Consider the following 16,889-nt stretch of genomic DNA (forward strand, 5'->3'; position numbering starts at 1 on the left):
GTTTCGTCTAATGGAGATTCAGTCCTGCCTGGAATATCATGCCAGCTGGAGGCTTCTGCCTCAGGCTTCTCTTCCAGTTGACAGCACCGCACCGTTGCGCCTACCCCTTGCTTCCATGGCTCATGAAGCCTGGACACTAGTAAAGAGCAGTTCAGCTGTAGGCTGAGCGAGTGCATAATGGTGGTAGAATGTGCCTTTGGATGTTTTAAAGCTTGCTGGCACAGTTTACTGACTCAGTTAGACCTCAGCGAAACCAATATTCCCATTGTTATTACTGCTTGCTGTGTGCTCCACAATATCTGTGCGAGTAAGGGGGAGACATTTTTGGCGGGGTGGGCGATTGAGGCAAATCGCCTGGCTGTTGATTACGCACAGCCGGACACCAGGACGGTTAGAAGAGCACAGCAGGGTGTGCTGTGCATCAGAGAAGCTTTGAAAACCAGTTTCATGACTGGCCAGGCTAGGGTGTGAAAGTTCTGTTTATTTCTCCTTGCTGAAAATCCACCCCCTTGGTTCACTCTACTTTCCTGTAAGCCAACCGCCCTCTCCTCCCCCCTTTGATCTCTGCTTGCAGAGGCAATAAAGTCATTGTTGTTTCAAATTCATGCATTCTTTATTACCTCATCACACAAATTGGTGATAACTGCCAAGGTAACCTGTGAGGGAGGAGGGAAGCACAGGCATGGGGTAGTTGTAGGGGCACCCCCTAGAATGGTATGCAGCTCATCATAGAAGCGGCATGTCTGGGGCTCTGACCTGGAGTGGCCATTTGCCTCTCTGGTTCTTTGGTAGGCTTCACGCGACTCTGCTGCGGGTCCCTGTTATAACCTCTGTCCTTCATGCCGTTGGAGATTTTTTCAAATATTCCGGCATTTTGTCTTTTGGAACGGAGTTCTGATAGCACGGATTCCTCTCCCCAAACAGCAATCAGATCCAGTACCTCCCATTCGGTCCATGCTGGAGCTCTTTTGCGATTCTGGGACTCCATGGTCACCTGTGCTGATCAGCTTGCTACACTGGCCAAACAGGAAATGAAATTCAAAAGTTTGCATGGCTTTTCCTGTCTACCTGGCCAGTTCATCTGAGTTGAGAGTGCGGTCCAGAGCGGTCACAGTGGAGCACTCTGAGATAACTCCCGGAGTCCAGTACCGTCGAATTGCGTCCACACTACCCCAAATTTGACCTAGCAGGGTTGATTTCAGCACTAATCCCTTCGTCAGGGAGGAGTACAGAAATCAATTTTAAGAGCCCTTGAAGTCAACAAAAATGGCTTCATCGCATGGATGGGTGCAGAGTTAAATCGATCTAATGCTGCTAAATTCGACCTAAACTTGTAGTGTAGACCAGGGCTTTGGCAAAGTTCCCATTGGCTTTCATAGTTTCCCCTACTGATACAATGGGCAAAGTGATACTCTAAATCCAGACACCAAATCTCCTTTTTATTAAAGAGCAATGAAGTGAATTAGTGTTCTGACTTAAAATCTCTTGTATGTTTGTAGCTTTCTTTCTTTAGTTTCAGCTATTGGATTGCCAAAAAGAAAAATAAATTCAAAATATTTGTCTTGTATAGTATTATCAACGATTTGGTGGAAAATAAGATTTTTACATAACTAAAGGTTGAAAAATTCAGTTTGCTTATAATAAATATGCATGCGTTATTTTTCTTTTTGTTAGAAAATGATATTATAGTACCAGCTGGAGATCTATTACCATGCAAGATTTGTGGAAGGACATTCTTTCCAGCAGCACTGGTGAGTAAAGTGATTATATTTTCCATTTGCTTTTGGAATGGGTATATCAATCTGAGAACCCTGTGTGTTGATACCTCCGACACGGTCAGTGCAACAAAGCATCTCAGTTTAAATTTTCAAAAGTTACTAATGATATTGAGTTCCTGTTTTCTTAGGGTGCCCCACTTGAAACACCTTAAAGGAATCTGATTTTCAGAGTTGCAGTGCCCAGGACTTTGTGAAAATCAGGCCTCTTTAAAGGCACTTATAATTACTACTCACTTCTGAAAATGTTATAGCAGCACATGTTCATTTTAAGATGACCCAGCATATGTTCGTTTTAAGAACACTTTCACAGCGAATTTTACAAAAGGCAAAGAAGGTACCAAAATGTGAGATTTTTAAAGATAGCTACAGCACTGGACCTAAGGTTTAAGAATCTGAAGTGCCTTCCAGAATCTGAGAGGTACAAGGTGTGGCGTATGCTTTCAGAAGTCTTAAAAAAGCAACACTCTGCTGCAGAAACTACAGAACCCAAACCAACAAAAATGAAAACCAGACTTCTGTTGGTGATATCTGACTCAGATGATGAAAATGAGTATGCATCGGTCTGCTCTGCCTTGAATTGTTGTTGAGCACAGTGGTGCTTGAAGCATGAAGGGACATATGAATCTTTAGCGCATCTGGCATGTAAATATCTTGCAACACCGGCTACAACAGTGCGGGGTGCCATTGTAAGCAAGAAGTAGGCAGCATTATCTTCTGCAAACTTGTTTGTCTGAGTGATTGGCTGAAGTAGGACTGAGTGGACTTGTGGGCTCTAAAGTTTTACATTGTTTTATTTTGGAATGCAGTTTTTTTTGCATAGTTCTACATTTGTAAGTTCAAAGTTCGCGATAAAGAGATTGCACTACAGTACTTGTATTAGGTGAATTGAAAAATACTATTTCTTTTGTTTTTTACAGTGCAAATATTTGTAATAAAAATAATTTTACACTTTGTATTCTGTGTTTTAATTGAAATCAATATATTTGAAAATGTAGAAAGCATCAAAAATATTTAAATAGATGGTATTCTGTTATTTAACAGCACGATTAATTGTGATTGATTTTTTTTTAATCACATGATTTATCACAATACATTTTTTAATCTCTTGACAGCCCTAGTTATTTTTTTGTTTGGTGATTGAAATAGCTGATAAGGAAGAACTTCATGTTGTTCTGTATCCAAATATAAATATTGCATACAATAGATTTCTTTCCTCTTCTTCTTACAGAAAAAGCATACACCCATTTGCCAAAAAACTGCTACTAAGAAAAGGAAGACATTTGATTCCAGCAGACAGAGAGCAGAAGGAACTGATATTTCCACAGTAAAACCGCTAAAGCCACGGGTAGGTAAATAACCTCTTGAATATTATCATTTTTGACAAAATACCATACACAGGCATGTATTACACCTCTACCTCAATGTAATGCTATCCTCGGAGCCAAAATATCTTACCATGTTATTGGTGAAACCGCATTATATCAAATTTGCTTTGATCCACCGGAGTGCATTCCCCCTCCTCCCTCCCCGAGCACTGGTTTACCACTTACTACATTGTATCCGAATTTGTGTTATATTGAGTTGCATTGTATTGGGATAGAGGTGTATGTGGTTAATTCATTGCTTATATGCAACGAATGCCAGTGCTGGTGATGGGTATATGGTAAACATAATTAAAATGTGCAGTTAGATCAAGAGAGCAGTAATAATTTTAAGGTCCACTATCATGCAAAAAATTGAAATTTAGATAGAAACAGACCTAGCTTTCCAGTGATATAAAGTAGTAACCTGTGTCATTTAATAAGACATTGGCTACTAAAATCATATTGTGATCGAAATACAGGAAGAAAAAGGTGGTAATCAGAATGACGTAATTCTGAAATCTGAAGGACCAGTGCAAATGTTTTGAAGATTAATATACTATTCAAAGTGCAACAGCCTGTCCCAGTTTCCCTCTGGATGGCCATGACTGGACCCAACCACCGGGTCCTACATGCATCTAAACTAACTGGATCTGGGCAGATTCTGGTCACTGTTAGTGGTCTGGGTATGTAAGACACAATCTGAAGTTCAGACCCCTTGTCTAAACCTGACCTTAAGATGTGGGGACTCTGTAATCCAGGTGTCCCAGACTCTGGAATCAGTGTCTCAGAGTTCCACCTAACTGTGGATGTAAACCTTTCAGGGATAAGATTACAGGAAAGCCAGGAACACTGGCTTAGCCAAGTCACTTTTCTCTTAAAAAGCACTAGAAAATTACAGATCTTTAAAAAATAAAGTCCTGAGCTGCATCCTTGCTCTGATCTCCCTTCTACAGGTCTTGTCAGTGTTTGAGATTAGGCCGCATCCCTCCTGCCTTCTCAGGGGAAGTCCCCTCTTAAATACAGTCTTGCTACTTTTGTCATGGTCTCTGCTGAGCAGCTGCAGATCTACTAGCTGTGCTGATGCTCCTGTGTAGAAAATCCATTGTTCCATGGAGTTGGATCAGCAGTTGAGACGCAATCAAAATCGCTGGCCCTAGATTGCTCTGTGATGGCTTCTCAGTGACAGTCCTTGAACAAGATGACAAGCACCTTTCCTGGGCAGGGTACATCATAATAGACTTGCCTTGGGGAAAGTTACACATGTGTTTAGCACATAACACATAATAGAACAGGGGTGGCCAAACTTACCAGCCCTCTGAGCTGCATACGACAATCTTCAGAAATTCGGAAGCTGGAGCACACCTGCTGGGAGCCAGAGCTTGGGGTTTCAGCCCCAGCATGTGTACCCCACAGGACTGAAGCCCTGAAAGCCTCCTCCCCTCTGGACAGAAGCTCCTGACCCTACCACACTAGTGCAAGGCAGAGATCTCGAGTTCCCTCTCACTGCAGCTGGTAGGTGGAGAATGCGGGGGCAGAGAGGGCTTGCGGTAAAAGAGCCGTGTGTGGCTCGCGAGCCATAGTTTGGCCACCCCGTAATAGAAGTTACAGTATAAAATGGAGTTCATAGGTTCCTGCAGACACATCCCACTACATCACACTAAGCATTAGTTCTGGACTAGGGATTAGAGAGAAAAAGAGTATCAGAGATCAAGTTTTCAGGAAATACCAGTCATGTTGCTGATAAAAGTATTTGCTCTTTATATTTCTGACACAAAATCTTTTGCCATCCTTGTGCTGAGATTGAATATCCAAGTTTCTCTGTTTCTTTTTCTTCTTTTTTTTTGGTCTAAGGTGTCAGCCACACTCTTCTTTGCAAGCTCTGAGAGCTATGGTCAGTCTGGGTTTTAAATATAATGGTGTTAAAAATTGCATAATAAAAATACAAATGTATTTATTGTAAAATGAAAGAACCCAAAACCATAACTTTTTTTTCCTGTTGGCTTCTTAGCCAGAACCCCCCAAAAAACAGTCCAACTGGAGACGAAAACATGAGGAGTTTATAGCAACTATACGAGCAGCCAAAGGACTAGATCAAACTCTCAAAGAGGGTGGAAAACTTCCTCCCCCTCCTCCACCTTCATATGATCCAGGTATGTTAAATAGTGAAGTGTTGTAGATGTTTGTAAAGAATTTTGATATATTGTATGTGTTGAATTGATAAGCAGTGAATTAGAATAAAATGTTCATGAATGCGTACAGAAAACTGTCATCTGATAATAGCTAAGCAGCTGATGAATTGTGGTTACTTATTCTGACTGGCTAAGAATTGTTTATGTCCTATTATTTTTGTTATCCCATTTTCTCTGATTTTTTTTCCATTTTAACACATGTATGTCAAAATGTTATTGAACAATCTTGCGGTTGGCTAAGGAGCTGTGGGAAATATGTAACTTTTATGAGATTAGTCAGGTTTTTGTTTCCTTTCTTTGGAAAAGGAAATCTTCCTTTAAAAAGCAGGCCCCACTACAAAATATGAGAATCATTCTGAGGATCATACATAGATCTTGCATTGTTATACCTTTTTTTTTTTTTCCTGATAGTTGCCTATAGTCAAGTGAAGACTTCACATATATTATCAGATAAATGTGATGTCCCAAGATTTAGACTGACATATTATACTCTTCTGGACTACTGTGCCAAATTTAAAGTCAAGAAAACTTTAATTAACGTTATGGATAATGTACATCTTGTTTGAAATTGAGGTCATGCAGAATATCACTGGTATCGTCCTGTACTAGTGTTTCCTCCTATTGAATGCTCACTTTGACTGGCTGTGTCCACAGATATGTTTTGTTGTGGTCCCTTCAGCAAGCCAGTGAACAATTGCCTGATGGTGCTGATAAAGCATCTTTATTTGAGCTATTTATCTGTAGCTACATCAAATCTGGGGTGTGCTTTGCTGCATATGTTTAAGTCTGCTTGTTTTAAGTTACATGTCGAAAACCTGCATTCAACCACTGCATGGTACAGGACAGTGAGAACTGTATTCCTCCTAGCCAGGGGGCTTGGTTGTTAAAAACTTCAAAAAACAAACCAACCAACTACAGTTTGGAAAGGACACATGCCCTGATGCTTAAGGACTTAAGCTGACCTCTTAGGGTCTGATTTAAAGCCCATTGAAGTAAATGGAAAGACTTCTGTTGGGTTTCAGATCATGGCTCCTCTGAAGAGGTTGGAAAGAATTCTTCCCTGTGAGCAGTTTCTTCCATAATTACTCATTCAGGATTTCTGGCATTATCTGTACTGGCCAATGTTGGAAACAGGACACTGGGCTAAATGAAGTACTAGTATGGTAATTTTTATGGTACACTGCTTGGGCACTGCCATCATTTATTGTTGATTTGATGGTATTTGTGTAATTTTAAAGGTAACAACATATGCAGGACGCCCTCCTTTCCTCCTCATTGAGCACCTACGTGAAGAGGCCTACTAACCTGTTAATTTGTATGTTGCCATACTGGACTAATTCTCTTTTTATTACCATTCCTCTGTGTAAAGTCAAAACATTGAAGCAATGGGAACATTGACTGCTGTGGCCTGTTGAGTCTGGCATCCATATCTCAAAGGGTAGTTTCAGACATGCTGAGTGTTTTGCAGCTTTGCCTCTAAAGACCCAAGTATATTTACTCCTTGAAATTTACCATCTCTAAGGAAACATATTTGAACATAGAAGCCAGGATTGTCTTTCATTGTTATAAATTTTAGCGTAGTTCTTCCTAGCTTTTGCAAAGTTAATAAAAGTTGTTCCTCTTGTAAGAGAGACTGTAGTCACAAAGTTCATACTGAATTACAACACGCCCACAAATTAGCCTGTTTAAGAATGCCTCTAACGTGAGCTACATTTTCCTCTTGATTCAGTTTCCCGTTCCAGATGTGACCTTATTTTTTAGTATTGCCTTCAATATGCACGATGGATTGTTCACTTGCCTGAAAAGTATTAGTGAAAACTTGAAATTGCTGCTATTATCTTTTGGAACTTAAGTAGTAAAGTAGTTGAAAATATATTTCAAACCCCAACCATAACTAAGGGCCTTCAAATGCAAAGGGCACTAGTGGCTTCAGGGCAGCTGTAGACATGATATATCTTGAATTTTAATTGGGCTGTTGACCCAATCTTGTAGACATTCTGATAAGCAAACTAGAGAAATACAGTCTAGAAAAAATTACTGTAAGGTGGGTGCACAATTGCCTGAAAGACCAGTCATTGTTCATGTCCCCTTTTTCAAGTGAAGGTGCTTTTTGTTTTGTTTTAAGATTATATTCAATGCCCATATTGCCAGAGAAGATTTAATGAAAATGCAGCTGACAGGCACATCAATTTCTGCAAGGAACAGGCAGCACGTATTAGTAATAAAGGAAAATTGGCTGCTGATGCAAAAGGGAAGCTGCCTGCTCGAACACAGGTGAATTATAATACTTTCTTTGACTGGTGATTTCTTTTATGTCTTTGTGATTGTTAAGCCCAATCAGTTAATCATTTTAGGTGTATCACAAAATGCCTTATAGAGTTAAATAATACAAGTCCAGAATAACATAGCTGTGGGAGAGAGAAATCAAGAGGCATAGACAAGAGAAAAGTTTGGGTGAGAGTTAATCAGGTGTAGAGATGCAGAAAGACTTTCCCAGATGATAGGAGTCAGAGAAAAGAAAGCTCTCTCATAAATATAGGTGGAGTTTATGAGAAATGGCAGAGAAGTAGTTCTCCAGACTTCTGCATATACAAATTACTGAAGGTTCATGGTGGCATTAGGATGATGAATAGGCAAGGTTTGAAACAAGTTCATAGAACATCATAAAAACAAGAAATGCAATTTTAACTAGATTCTGAAACAACTGGGGAGCAAGTGAAAGTACTAGAGTATGACAGTTATGGCTCTGCTTCATGGAACATATGAGAAGTTGGACAGCAGTATTTTCTATATCCATCGTCTGAAGAGCTACTTGAGCAGACTATTGAGATGGGAGTTGCTCTTTGTTATTGGGAGGAGATGGAAGACCTAGATCTTCATTTTAATAGACACACAGTAAGGAAAATAACTTAAACACAGTTGATAGGCAGATTTCTGGATATCAGAGATGTAGGTGAAGAAGGAAAATGCTAATGGTCAAAATTGATACTAAGTTTACAGTACAGGAAGCAAATGGAAGATCAGTGTGTGTGTATTATGTCTTCTTCCTTTCTATAGTACCTTCACCATGGGGGATAGGTGCTTTAAGTTCAGAGGGTAAAATACGAAACAAACACAAACTAAAACAGTTAATAAAAAGCTAAATAAAATTAGTTAACTTGCATTATGTCCTGAAAGTGACTAGGCTCCAAGTCTGTGCAGAAACTAGTCCAACGTCCAGCTGTGTGAATGGAGTTTGGAACAATGAAAAGAGGCTACTTTCCTGAGCATTCTCCTAAGAGGAAAATTTTAATTGTGGGGTGATAATATTAGAGGTTATTAAAAGAGATGAGCAGTGGGAGATATTGGGGCGTGGGGAGAGATACAGTGGGATACAGTTTAAAAGTTTCTACCAGTTAGAATGTTTTCTAACTTTTCTACAGTATTTTACATTATATGGATAGGAAATCTCTTTCAAACCAGTAGAAACAATTTCTTCAACCACTGTACCAGAAGCAATGCTGACTGATGATGATTTCAGGAGCTGGGATGGGAAGACAGGCTAACAATCTTTCACGTTACATTTAATTACTTGATTAAACAGCTAAATAATTAATTATGTTATAGTTGAGTTTTATGTCCATTGTTACAGTACAAGCCTCCTACAGTTAAAAAGGCACCGTCTGCAGGATCAACACCGTCCTCATCACGCTTACCACAGCCAAGTAATGTTAGCAAAACTGTTGTAGGTATGAACTGGTATTTTGAATTATGCATCTACTTTCTAAATAACTGATTTCCAACTATGAAATCAAGATCATATAATTTAGTAGCTGTAGAGTTGTGCAAGTGGTGCACACAGAGAAATACAGGACATAAAAGCTTCTTATGGGGAACTCAAACAGTAGCACACAAATGAGTTAAGTGGTGACTGGCTTTTACTTGCATACTATTTCCAGTTGCTTTTCCTAGTTTTTTGTAATCTCAGGCCTTTGGCTACATTTTTGATTGGCGCACATTACAGTGTTCATTTATAAAGTTATTTACTCAACAAGAAATCAGTTAAAGTAAAGATTTACTTAATGTCCTAAAATAGGGATTTCAGTCTCAGTTCATCAAGATGCTTTAGTATGTGCATATCTTTAATCATAGTTCTAGTGAGGTCCTGGGACTGGCATATGTGGTTAAGTACTGTGTTTAACTGGGACCTGTGTGTACTGATCAGTGCAACATTGTTTTCAATTTCAGCTGTTTGAAGTCAGATTTTTATTTTGGTTGCTAAATTCTCTAATAAATTTGTACATTGCATATACTAGTAAGCAATTTAAAAATACATGTATAGTAAAGCAAATTCTGTAAACATTAGATCCTACTCTAGTCGCAAATAGGGACCTATCATTTATCTGTATAAAATTATTGCAGTTATGCAGGCCCTCTGCATCGTAGAATATTCTTTAAAATGCAGAACGCACCAACCCATGCCCCATATTTTAGAATACAATAGACCTTATTATCTGACTGGTCTTCTGTGAATTTTCTAGGTAATTATTAATACTCTTGCTAATGCCGTTATATATTCAGAAATTATTTCCAAATAGTTGTCTAATGATTCCAATGTGGGCCGTACATGTTATCATACAAGAATATTATTTTTGCATCTAGTAGCAAAATCTAATATTAGCTTCTTTATATTGTAAGGTACACCTACGAGTAAAGTGTTATCTACAGGTGGTTCTTCTGGAAGCAAAATTCAGACCTTATCTCCAGCTCATAAAAATTCAGTGAGCATGATAAGCTCACAAACAAGGTAAGTCCGCATTAATTTTGTAGTTAAAGTTTTATTTGTCCCTGATGATAATTTTAAAAATGTTAGTTCTCTGTGCTCTTGATATAATTTAAACCTAATTACTATTCTTTCTATTAATGATAGAGATTAAATGGGCCAATTTCATCCCCAGTTTAACTCTCTTGACTTTTCTGTGTATGAGCCAAAGATGAATTTGGCATGGTATGTTTACATAGCATGCTATGGTTACGGTTTAGGAAATGGTAAGTTTAAGGGCCATCAACTTGACAAACGCCTTCTTGACTATGTAAACAAAAGGGTTTGATACTGAGAAAACTTCCCACCCTCCTGTGCCCCCCATGGATCAGCTCAGTTCCCAACCATTTCTGTAGCTACATCCTCCTGACCTACCTCAACCCAGCTTTTCCTCCCCCATTCTGTGGCAGCCTTTCCTACTCCTTCCCTCCTCCAGCAGCTAGCTTTGTGGGCTCACTCCTCTCTAGAGTGTTCCTGTCACAACTTCATGCAGTTCAAGAAGCAGGGTAGGTAGTTTTTGTGTGTGCCTTAAGAGAAAGGATAAGCATGTACTGTTAGGAACATGATGAGGGAAGCAGGAAGGGATATGTGCAAGAAAGAGATCAGAGCTAAAGACAAATAGATAAGTAAGGATACAAGAAAGGGTAGGAAAATAAGTGAGAATTAGAAAGCTGAAGACAGAAATATGACGAGAAGAGAAGAAAGAAATTAGGAAATAGAAGGAAAAACAGAAAAGGAAGAAATGATGCCAAACTGTAAAGTTAGAAATTGTTTGTTTATATCATTATTATTATTTATTATTATTATTTTATTTTATTATTTGTATTACCATAGTGTTTAAAAGCCCCCGTCATGGACCAGGACCGCATTTTGCTTGGCACTGTAGAAACACAGAAAAAAAAAAAGGTGGATCCCACCCCAAAGAGCTTACAATCTAAAAATAAGAAAAGACAGATGGATACAGACAGATGGAGGAGTACCGAGAAATACTGAGACCATATTGGTCAGCATGATAAGCAGTGGTATCTGCACACTAGTGGTCTAACTGTTGTCAAGTTTTTTTTTGTAGGCATCATGGAAAAGGAGGGTTTTGAAGGATGGGCAACATGAGAGAAAGCACGAAGGTGCTTGCTTGAAGACTTAACAAGTGGACAGTGAAGGCTGATATCTTAGGCAATCAGAGACAGGCCTTGACATTTTGATAGTAAATGAGAAATGACATACTCAGAGTAGTTATCAATGGTTTGCTGTCAAACTGGGAGGGCATATCTAGTGGAGTCCTGCAGGATCAGTCCTTGGTCTAGTACTATTCAATATTTTAATTAATGACTTGGATAATGGCATGGAGAGTATGCTTATAAAATATGCAGATACCACCAAGCTAGGAAGTATTACAAGCACTTTGGAGGACAGGATTAGAATTCAGAAAGACCATGACAAATTTGAAAATTGGTCTGAATTCAAGATAAATTCAGTAAAAGACAAGTGTAAAGTACTTCACTTGGAAGGAAAAATCAAATGCACAAGTACAACATCAGGGAATAACTGGCTCGGTGGTACTACTGCTGGAAAGGATCTAGGGGTTACAGTGGATCACATATTGAATATATATCAACAGCGTGATTCATCTGCAAAAAAGGCTATCATTCTGGGGTGTATTCACAGGAGTGTCATATGAAAAACATGGGAGGTTAACTGTCTCAGTCTGTTCAATGCTGGTGAGGCCTCAGCTGGAGTACTGTGTCCAATTCTGAGCACCACCATTTAGGAAAGATGTGGACAAATGGGGAGAGCAACAAAAATGGTAAAAGGTTTAGAAAACATGACCTGTGAGGAAAGGTTAAAAAAACTGGACATGTTTAGTCTTGAGAAAAGAAGACTGAAGGGCTACCTAATAACAGTTGTTAAATACCTGATAACAGTTATTAAGGGCTGTTATCAATCAGTCAATCAATCAATTGTTCTCCATAGCCACTGAAGGTAGGACAAGAAGTAATGGCCTTAATCTGCAGCAAGGGAGATTTAAATTAGATGCTAGGAAAAACTTTCTAACTATAAGAGTAGTTAAACTCTGCAATAGCCCTCCAAGGAGACTATGGAATTGCCATCATTGGAGGCTTTTAAAAACAGATTGGACAAACACCTGTCAGGGGTGGTCTAGGTTTACTTGGTCCTCCCACAGTGCAGGCGGCTGGACTTGATGATTTCTTAAGGTCCCTACCAACACTACATTTCTATGATTTTATGACAATAAGTAGGGTGGCACTCGGCTGTGTAGGGACCAGGAAGTAAAGACAAGTAGCTTATGTCTGATGTGGTGAAGAGGGGATGTCATTCAGGAGATTCAAATAGAGGGTTGGCATTGTCGAAGCAATGGGTGAAGAGAATCATTTTTGCAGTAGCAATCTGAATGGATGTGAACGAGGCAAATTTAGATTTGTCAGGGCCTGAGAAAAGGGTGTTTGTTTCAGTGATCAAGACATGAAATGATGCGAGCCTGAATGAGAGTTTTGGCTGTGTGGATGGATAAGAAGGGCAGTCTCTGAAAGATGTTGTGCAGAAGGAATCAAGAAGACTTTGACATAGTCTATATGTGATGACCTAGAGTTAGAGATCAAAGTTGAAGATGACACCCAGGTTATGGATCTGAGCGACGTGCAGGAAGTGGTGTTGTCCACAGTGATTGTGAAAGTAGGTAGCGAGGAGGACTTAGCATAGGGATGGGAATATTGGGAGCTCTGTTTTAACCAAGTTGAGTTTGAACTGATGGCTAGACATCCATGAGGAAATGTCAAAGAGAGAGAGGCCGAGATTTTAGTTTGGACAGAAGGAGACAAGTCTGAAGTAGAGAGGTAGATCTGTGAGTTTTCAGCATAGATGGTAGTTGAATTTATGTTTGTAGATGAGATTATCCAGGACAAGAACCAGGAGAGGACAGAGTTAGAAGCCAAATGTGTCAAAAGCAGCCGACAGGTCAAGGAGGACAGAGATGGAGAACTGGTTCTGAACTTCAGCTAGGAAAAAGTCATTAGAAACTGACAAGAGCAGTTTCAGTGGAGTGGAAGGGATGAATGCCAGATTGGAGAGGGTCTAGGATGGAACTGGAGGAGAGGAACTCCAGACAAAGATTGTATGCAGTGCATTCAGTGAGCTTAGAGGGGAAAGGTACATGAGATGATGGTGGGAAAAGCAATTGTGGTTAAGGTTTCTGTTCTTTTTTTTTAAAGAAAGGAGAGGCTGCAGCATGTTTGTATTGTGAGGGGAAAGAGCAAAAGGGGTTTTGATGGGAGAGAGGGGCAAAATAGTTCAGGGTAGAGAAGAGTGAAGCATGGAAAGAATCAGCAGCCATGGAAGAGGTGAGAAGAGAAAGCAGAGAGGAGGGAACTGAGAGCAGACGACAAGCCATCTAATGCTGATAGACTGGCATTCATGGAAAGGCTGACTGACAGGACCTGAGGGCAATGGTTGGTATGGGAGGAACACTGCTGAAAGATACCAGGTGACCAGTTTGGAGAGGGGGAACTCAGCAACGGAGAGATGAGAGAGAGAGAGAGCACCATGGTTGGTAAAAACCAAGTCAAGTGAATGGCCTTCTTGGGGACTGGAACGGTTGATCCAGGGCTGCAAGTGGAATGAAAAGGTTGAAGGAACAGCCATGGGCTGGGAGGGTGAGGAAATATGCAGCTAAGGGGTCAGATGGGCCATCGACATGGAAACTGAAGTCACTGAGGATGAATGTGGGAGATTGTGAGGAGGAGGAGAGAGCCAGGAGTTGAAATTAAGGAGAGAGGTTGAACATAAGAATGGCCATACTGGGTCAGACCAAAGGTCCATCTAGCCTAGTATCTTGTCTCCCAACAGTGGCCAATGCCAGATGCCCCAGAGAGAATGAACAGAAGGAGTAATGAAGTGATTCATTCCCTTTCGCCCATTCCCAGCTGATGAGAAGGAGTTGGGTGGGTGATAGATGATGGCAGCATAGAGGAGGGAGAGAAGAGGAGCCAGAGAAGTGATATTCAGAAGAGGAAAAAGAGTGGGAAAGGGAGGACGAGGTGTCATAAACAGATAGCTAAGGGTTAATGTTTCTTTTACCTGTAAAGGGTTAACAAAGGGAACCAAACACCTGACCAGAGGACCAATCAGGAAACCGGATTTTTAAAAGCTCAGGGAGGGAATGTTTGTGTGTGTGTCCCCTTTGTTGGGTGTTGTGTGTTTCTTTGTCTCTCTCTTGGCTATGAGAGGGATCTTTCTGTCTTCAGCTTCTAATCTGTGTTTCCCGGTTGTAAGTAAGGTATAAGACTAATATTAGGTTTTTATATTGTTTTTGTATTTACATGTGATGTAATTGCTTGGAATGTTTAAATGGTATTTCTTCTTTTTTGAAATAAGGTTGTTTATTCATTTTTTCTTTTAAGCAATTGACCCTGACTACAGAGACTATGTTTATGTTTTTTCTTTCTTTTATATAAAGCTACTTCTTTTTAAAGACTGTTTGAGTTTTCTCTGGGTAAGGCTTACGAAACGAGGCAAGGAAAATTTCCTTGTTGTTAGATCTTACGCGAGGGTGATCTGTTGCAGCCCTCTCAAGGGGAAAAAGGCGTGAGGGGAAGATGAATTTGTCCTCTCTGTTTTGAAGTCATAGTGCAGTTAAGTTATAGTAATCATCCAGGATAAACCCACGGTGGAGGGGGAGCCTGGGATCGAGGTAAAAGAGGAAACCAAGGGAGGAGGTTGTTTTTTTTTTTTCCCTCTCTTTGGATTGTGGTTTGAGACTCAGGGCCTCTGAGTCTTGGGATCCCCCAGAGAAGGTTTTGGGAGACCAGAGGGAGCCAAGCTCTGGAATCCTTGGCTGGTGGCAGCGATATCAGATCTAAGCTAGTAATTAAGCTTAGAGGGTTCAGGCTAGCTTCTCATTTTATGAATGCTAAGGTTCAAATCTCAGTAGGAAGTTACGACACGAGGATGTTGGAAGTGGCAGGAATGGGAGAGGAAATACCCAGTACTCCCCCAACAGTCTGATCCACATCAGGGAGTGTGTAACGAGAGGACAGCTGCATAGGCAGTACCAGTCCAAGGGATCCAAGGCCCCTGAGAGAGCCAGGAGCTGAAAGGAGCAAGATATAAAGAGGTGGTGGATAGCTGTGATTATTTTAGAGGTGGAGTGGGCATTCCTGAGAAAGCAAGAGAAGGGGACCAGTGGATAGGGAACAAGGGGCCTAAGTGTGAGGTTAGGAATGGTGGCTTGAGGGGGTCAGACATAGTGCCAGGAATGAGTGTGGGAGATGGAGGGAGGGCCAGGGTTGGGGCAAATGTCACCAGAGGTGAGGAGGAGGATGCAGATATGGGACCTGAATTTGTGGTGGTCGGAGGAAGGAAGGAGCTTGGGATGGAGAGGGGAATAGGAGTAGCCAGGGGTGGTGGGAACTGTAAAGGAGCGTGGGTAATGAGGGAGATGGAGCCAGTGTGGGGAGGGAGGAGGAGGAGAGATGCTATGGTGCAGGAAAGTGGTATGATGAGTGGCAGATGGACAAGATTACAAAATAGAAACACCCACAGAAAGTATGATCTCAGCCTGGCTCTGAGCCCATCTGCAATGGTCCTCTGCTATGGGAAGAGCTTTCCAATTATAGTCTCTCTTGGTGATGAGGGAACATGTCCAGGTAGTGATAGAGTGGCTGTGATGGCTCCTGACTCAGCACTAAGCCCTAGCTGTCAGTCATGCGGTCCCCTGCTGTGGTAGAGCTCCCCAGTCAGTCTCGATTGGTGACATGGGGGTAGGTCTGACTCTTCTCTCTTTGGAATTCCCATATTGAACTAATTTCCCAGTTCAGTTGCTCACTGAGCAGTTTCCTTCAATCTGTCCCTGCTTTAGGAAATGTAGCGGGAAAAGGAAGAAAATAAAGGAAACATCTTCCATTTACTCTTTTGATACTTAGGGCTTATCTATACTTATGCCTAGATCGGCATTGATTCACCAGACCTGCTAAATCGATGGCAGTGCACTCTCCCATCAGCTCCTGTACTCCAGCTCCCCATGAAGAGAAAAGTAAGTTGGTGGGAGAGTGTCTCCTGTAGACACAGTGCGGTGTAGACACCACTGTAAGTCGACCTAAGTTATGTCAACTTCAGTTACATTACCATAACATAGGTCGACCTTCAGCTGTAGTATAGACCAGCCCCTAGAAATTAAAGAACACCTATATGGCCACTTCAAATCAGTGTCATAAGTAGCATCTTGCAGATGGCTTGGAGCAAACTTTATTTAGAGAATTGCATAACTGACTAGACATTATTTTCAAGCAGTGAAAAGAATTTTTATCTAAAGACACATTTTTAAAGCAGAGCAATTTAAAACTTGCACAAATATGCAGTGGTATTCCTTCCAATTTACGATTCCTTAGTTTTTAAAACTTTTAAATATAATTTTCAGAAATGTCATTAGCCTGTGGCTTGCCCGTTGGTTCCATTTTTCTGCTCCTTCCATAATCTTTCTAACTGTGGCGTGTATATTCCTGTTTAAAGTTCATGGTTCTAAATAGATGTAAGTTCTAAAAGCACATCTGTACTGGTTGGTCTGCATGGAGGATAACAGCCTACTACTGCTACCAGTTATTCTGTTAGTTTAAGAGGTGGAGGTCTGTTCTCTGGATCTAAAAGTCACAAACCTGCTGATGACCCTTATGGATGTCAATAAGATGTTCCTAGATGGACTTTGTTTTTACAGAATGTTTTTTAAAATTAAATTACACTGGAAAAA

General features: G+C 40.6%; 1 protein-coding gene and 1 long non-coding RNA gene across 4 annotated transcripts in view; one reads left to right on the plus strand and one right to left on the minus strand.

The window, feature by feature from the left end:
- ZC2HC1A (zinc finger C2HC-type containing 1A) overlaps positions 1–16,889 on the plus strand; it is a 66,854-nt gene that overhangs the window by 27,332 nt on the left and 22,633 nt on the right. For both annotated transcript variants that reach the window (XM_032803195.2, XM_032803207.2), the window contains exons 2-7: positions 1,675–1,751; positions 3,007–3,123; positions 5,151–5,292; positions 7,457–7,605; positions 8,963–9,059; positions 10,009–10,117. In XM_032803195.2, coding sequence (XP_032659086.1) covers positions 1,675–1,751; positions 3,007–3,123; positions 5,151–5,292; positions 7,457–7,605; positions 8,963–9,059; positions 10,009–10,117 — 691 coding nt within the window. The remainder of the gene's footprint in view (positions 1–1,674; positions 1,752–3,006; positions 3,124–5,150; positions 5,293–7,456; positions 7,606–8,962; positions 9,060–10,008; positions 10,118–16,889) is intronic.
- The window catches only part of LOC116838185 (uncharacterized), a 64,304-nt gene that overhangs the window by 15,046 nt on the left and 32,369 nt on the right, over positions 1–16,889 (minus strand). The window lies entirely within an intron of this gene.

Source organism: Chelonoidis abingdonii, chromosome 2 (genome assembly GCF_003597395.2).
Source record: "Chelonoidis abingdonii isolate Lonesome George chromosome 2, CheloAbing_2.0, whole genome shotgun sequence".
NCBI classification, from domain to species: domain Eukaryota; kingdom Metazoa; phylum Chordata; order Testudines; family Testudinidae; genus Chelonoidis; species Chelonoidis abingdonii.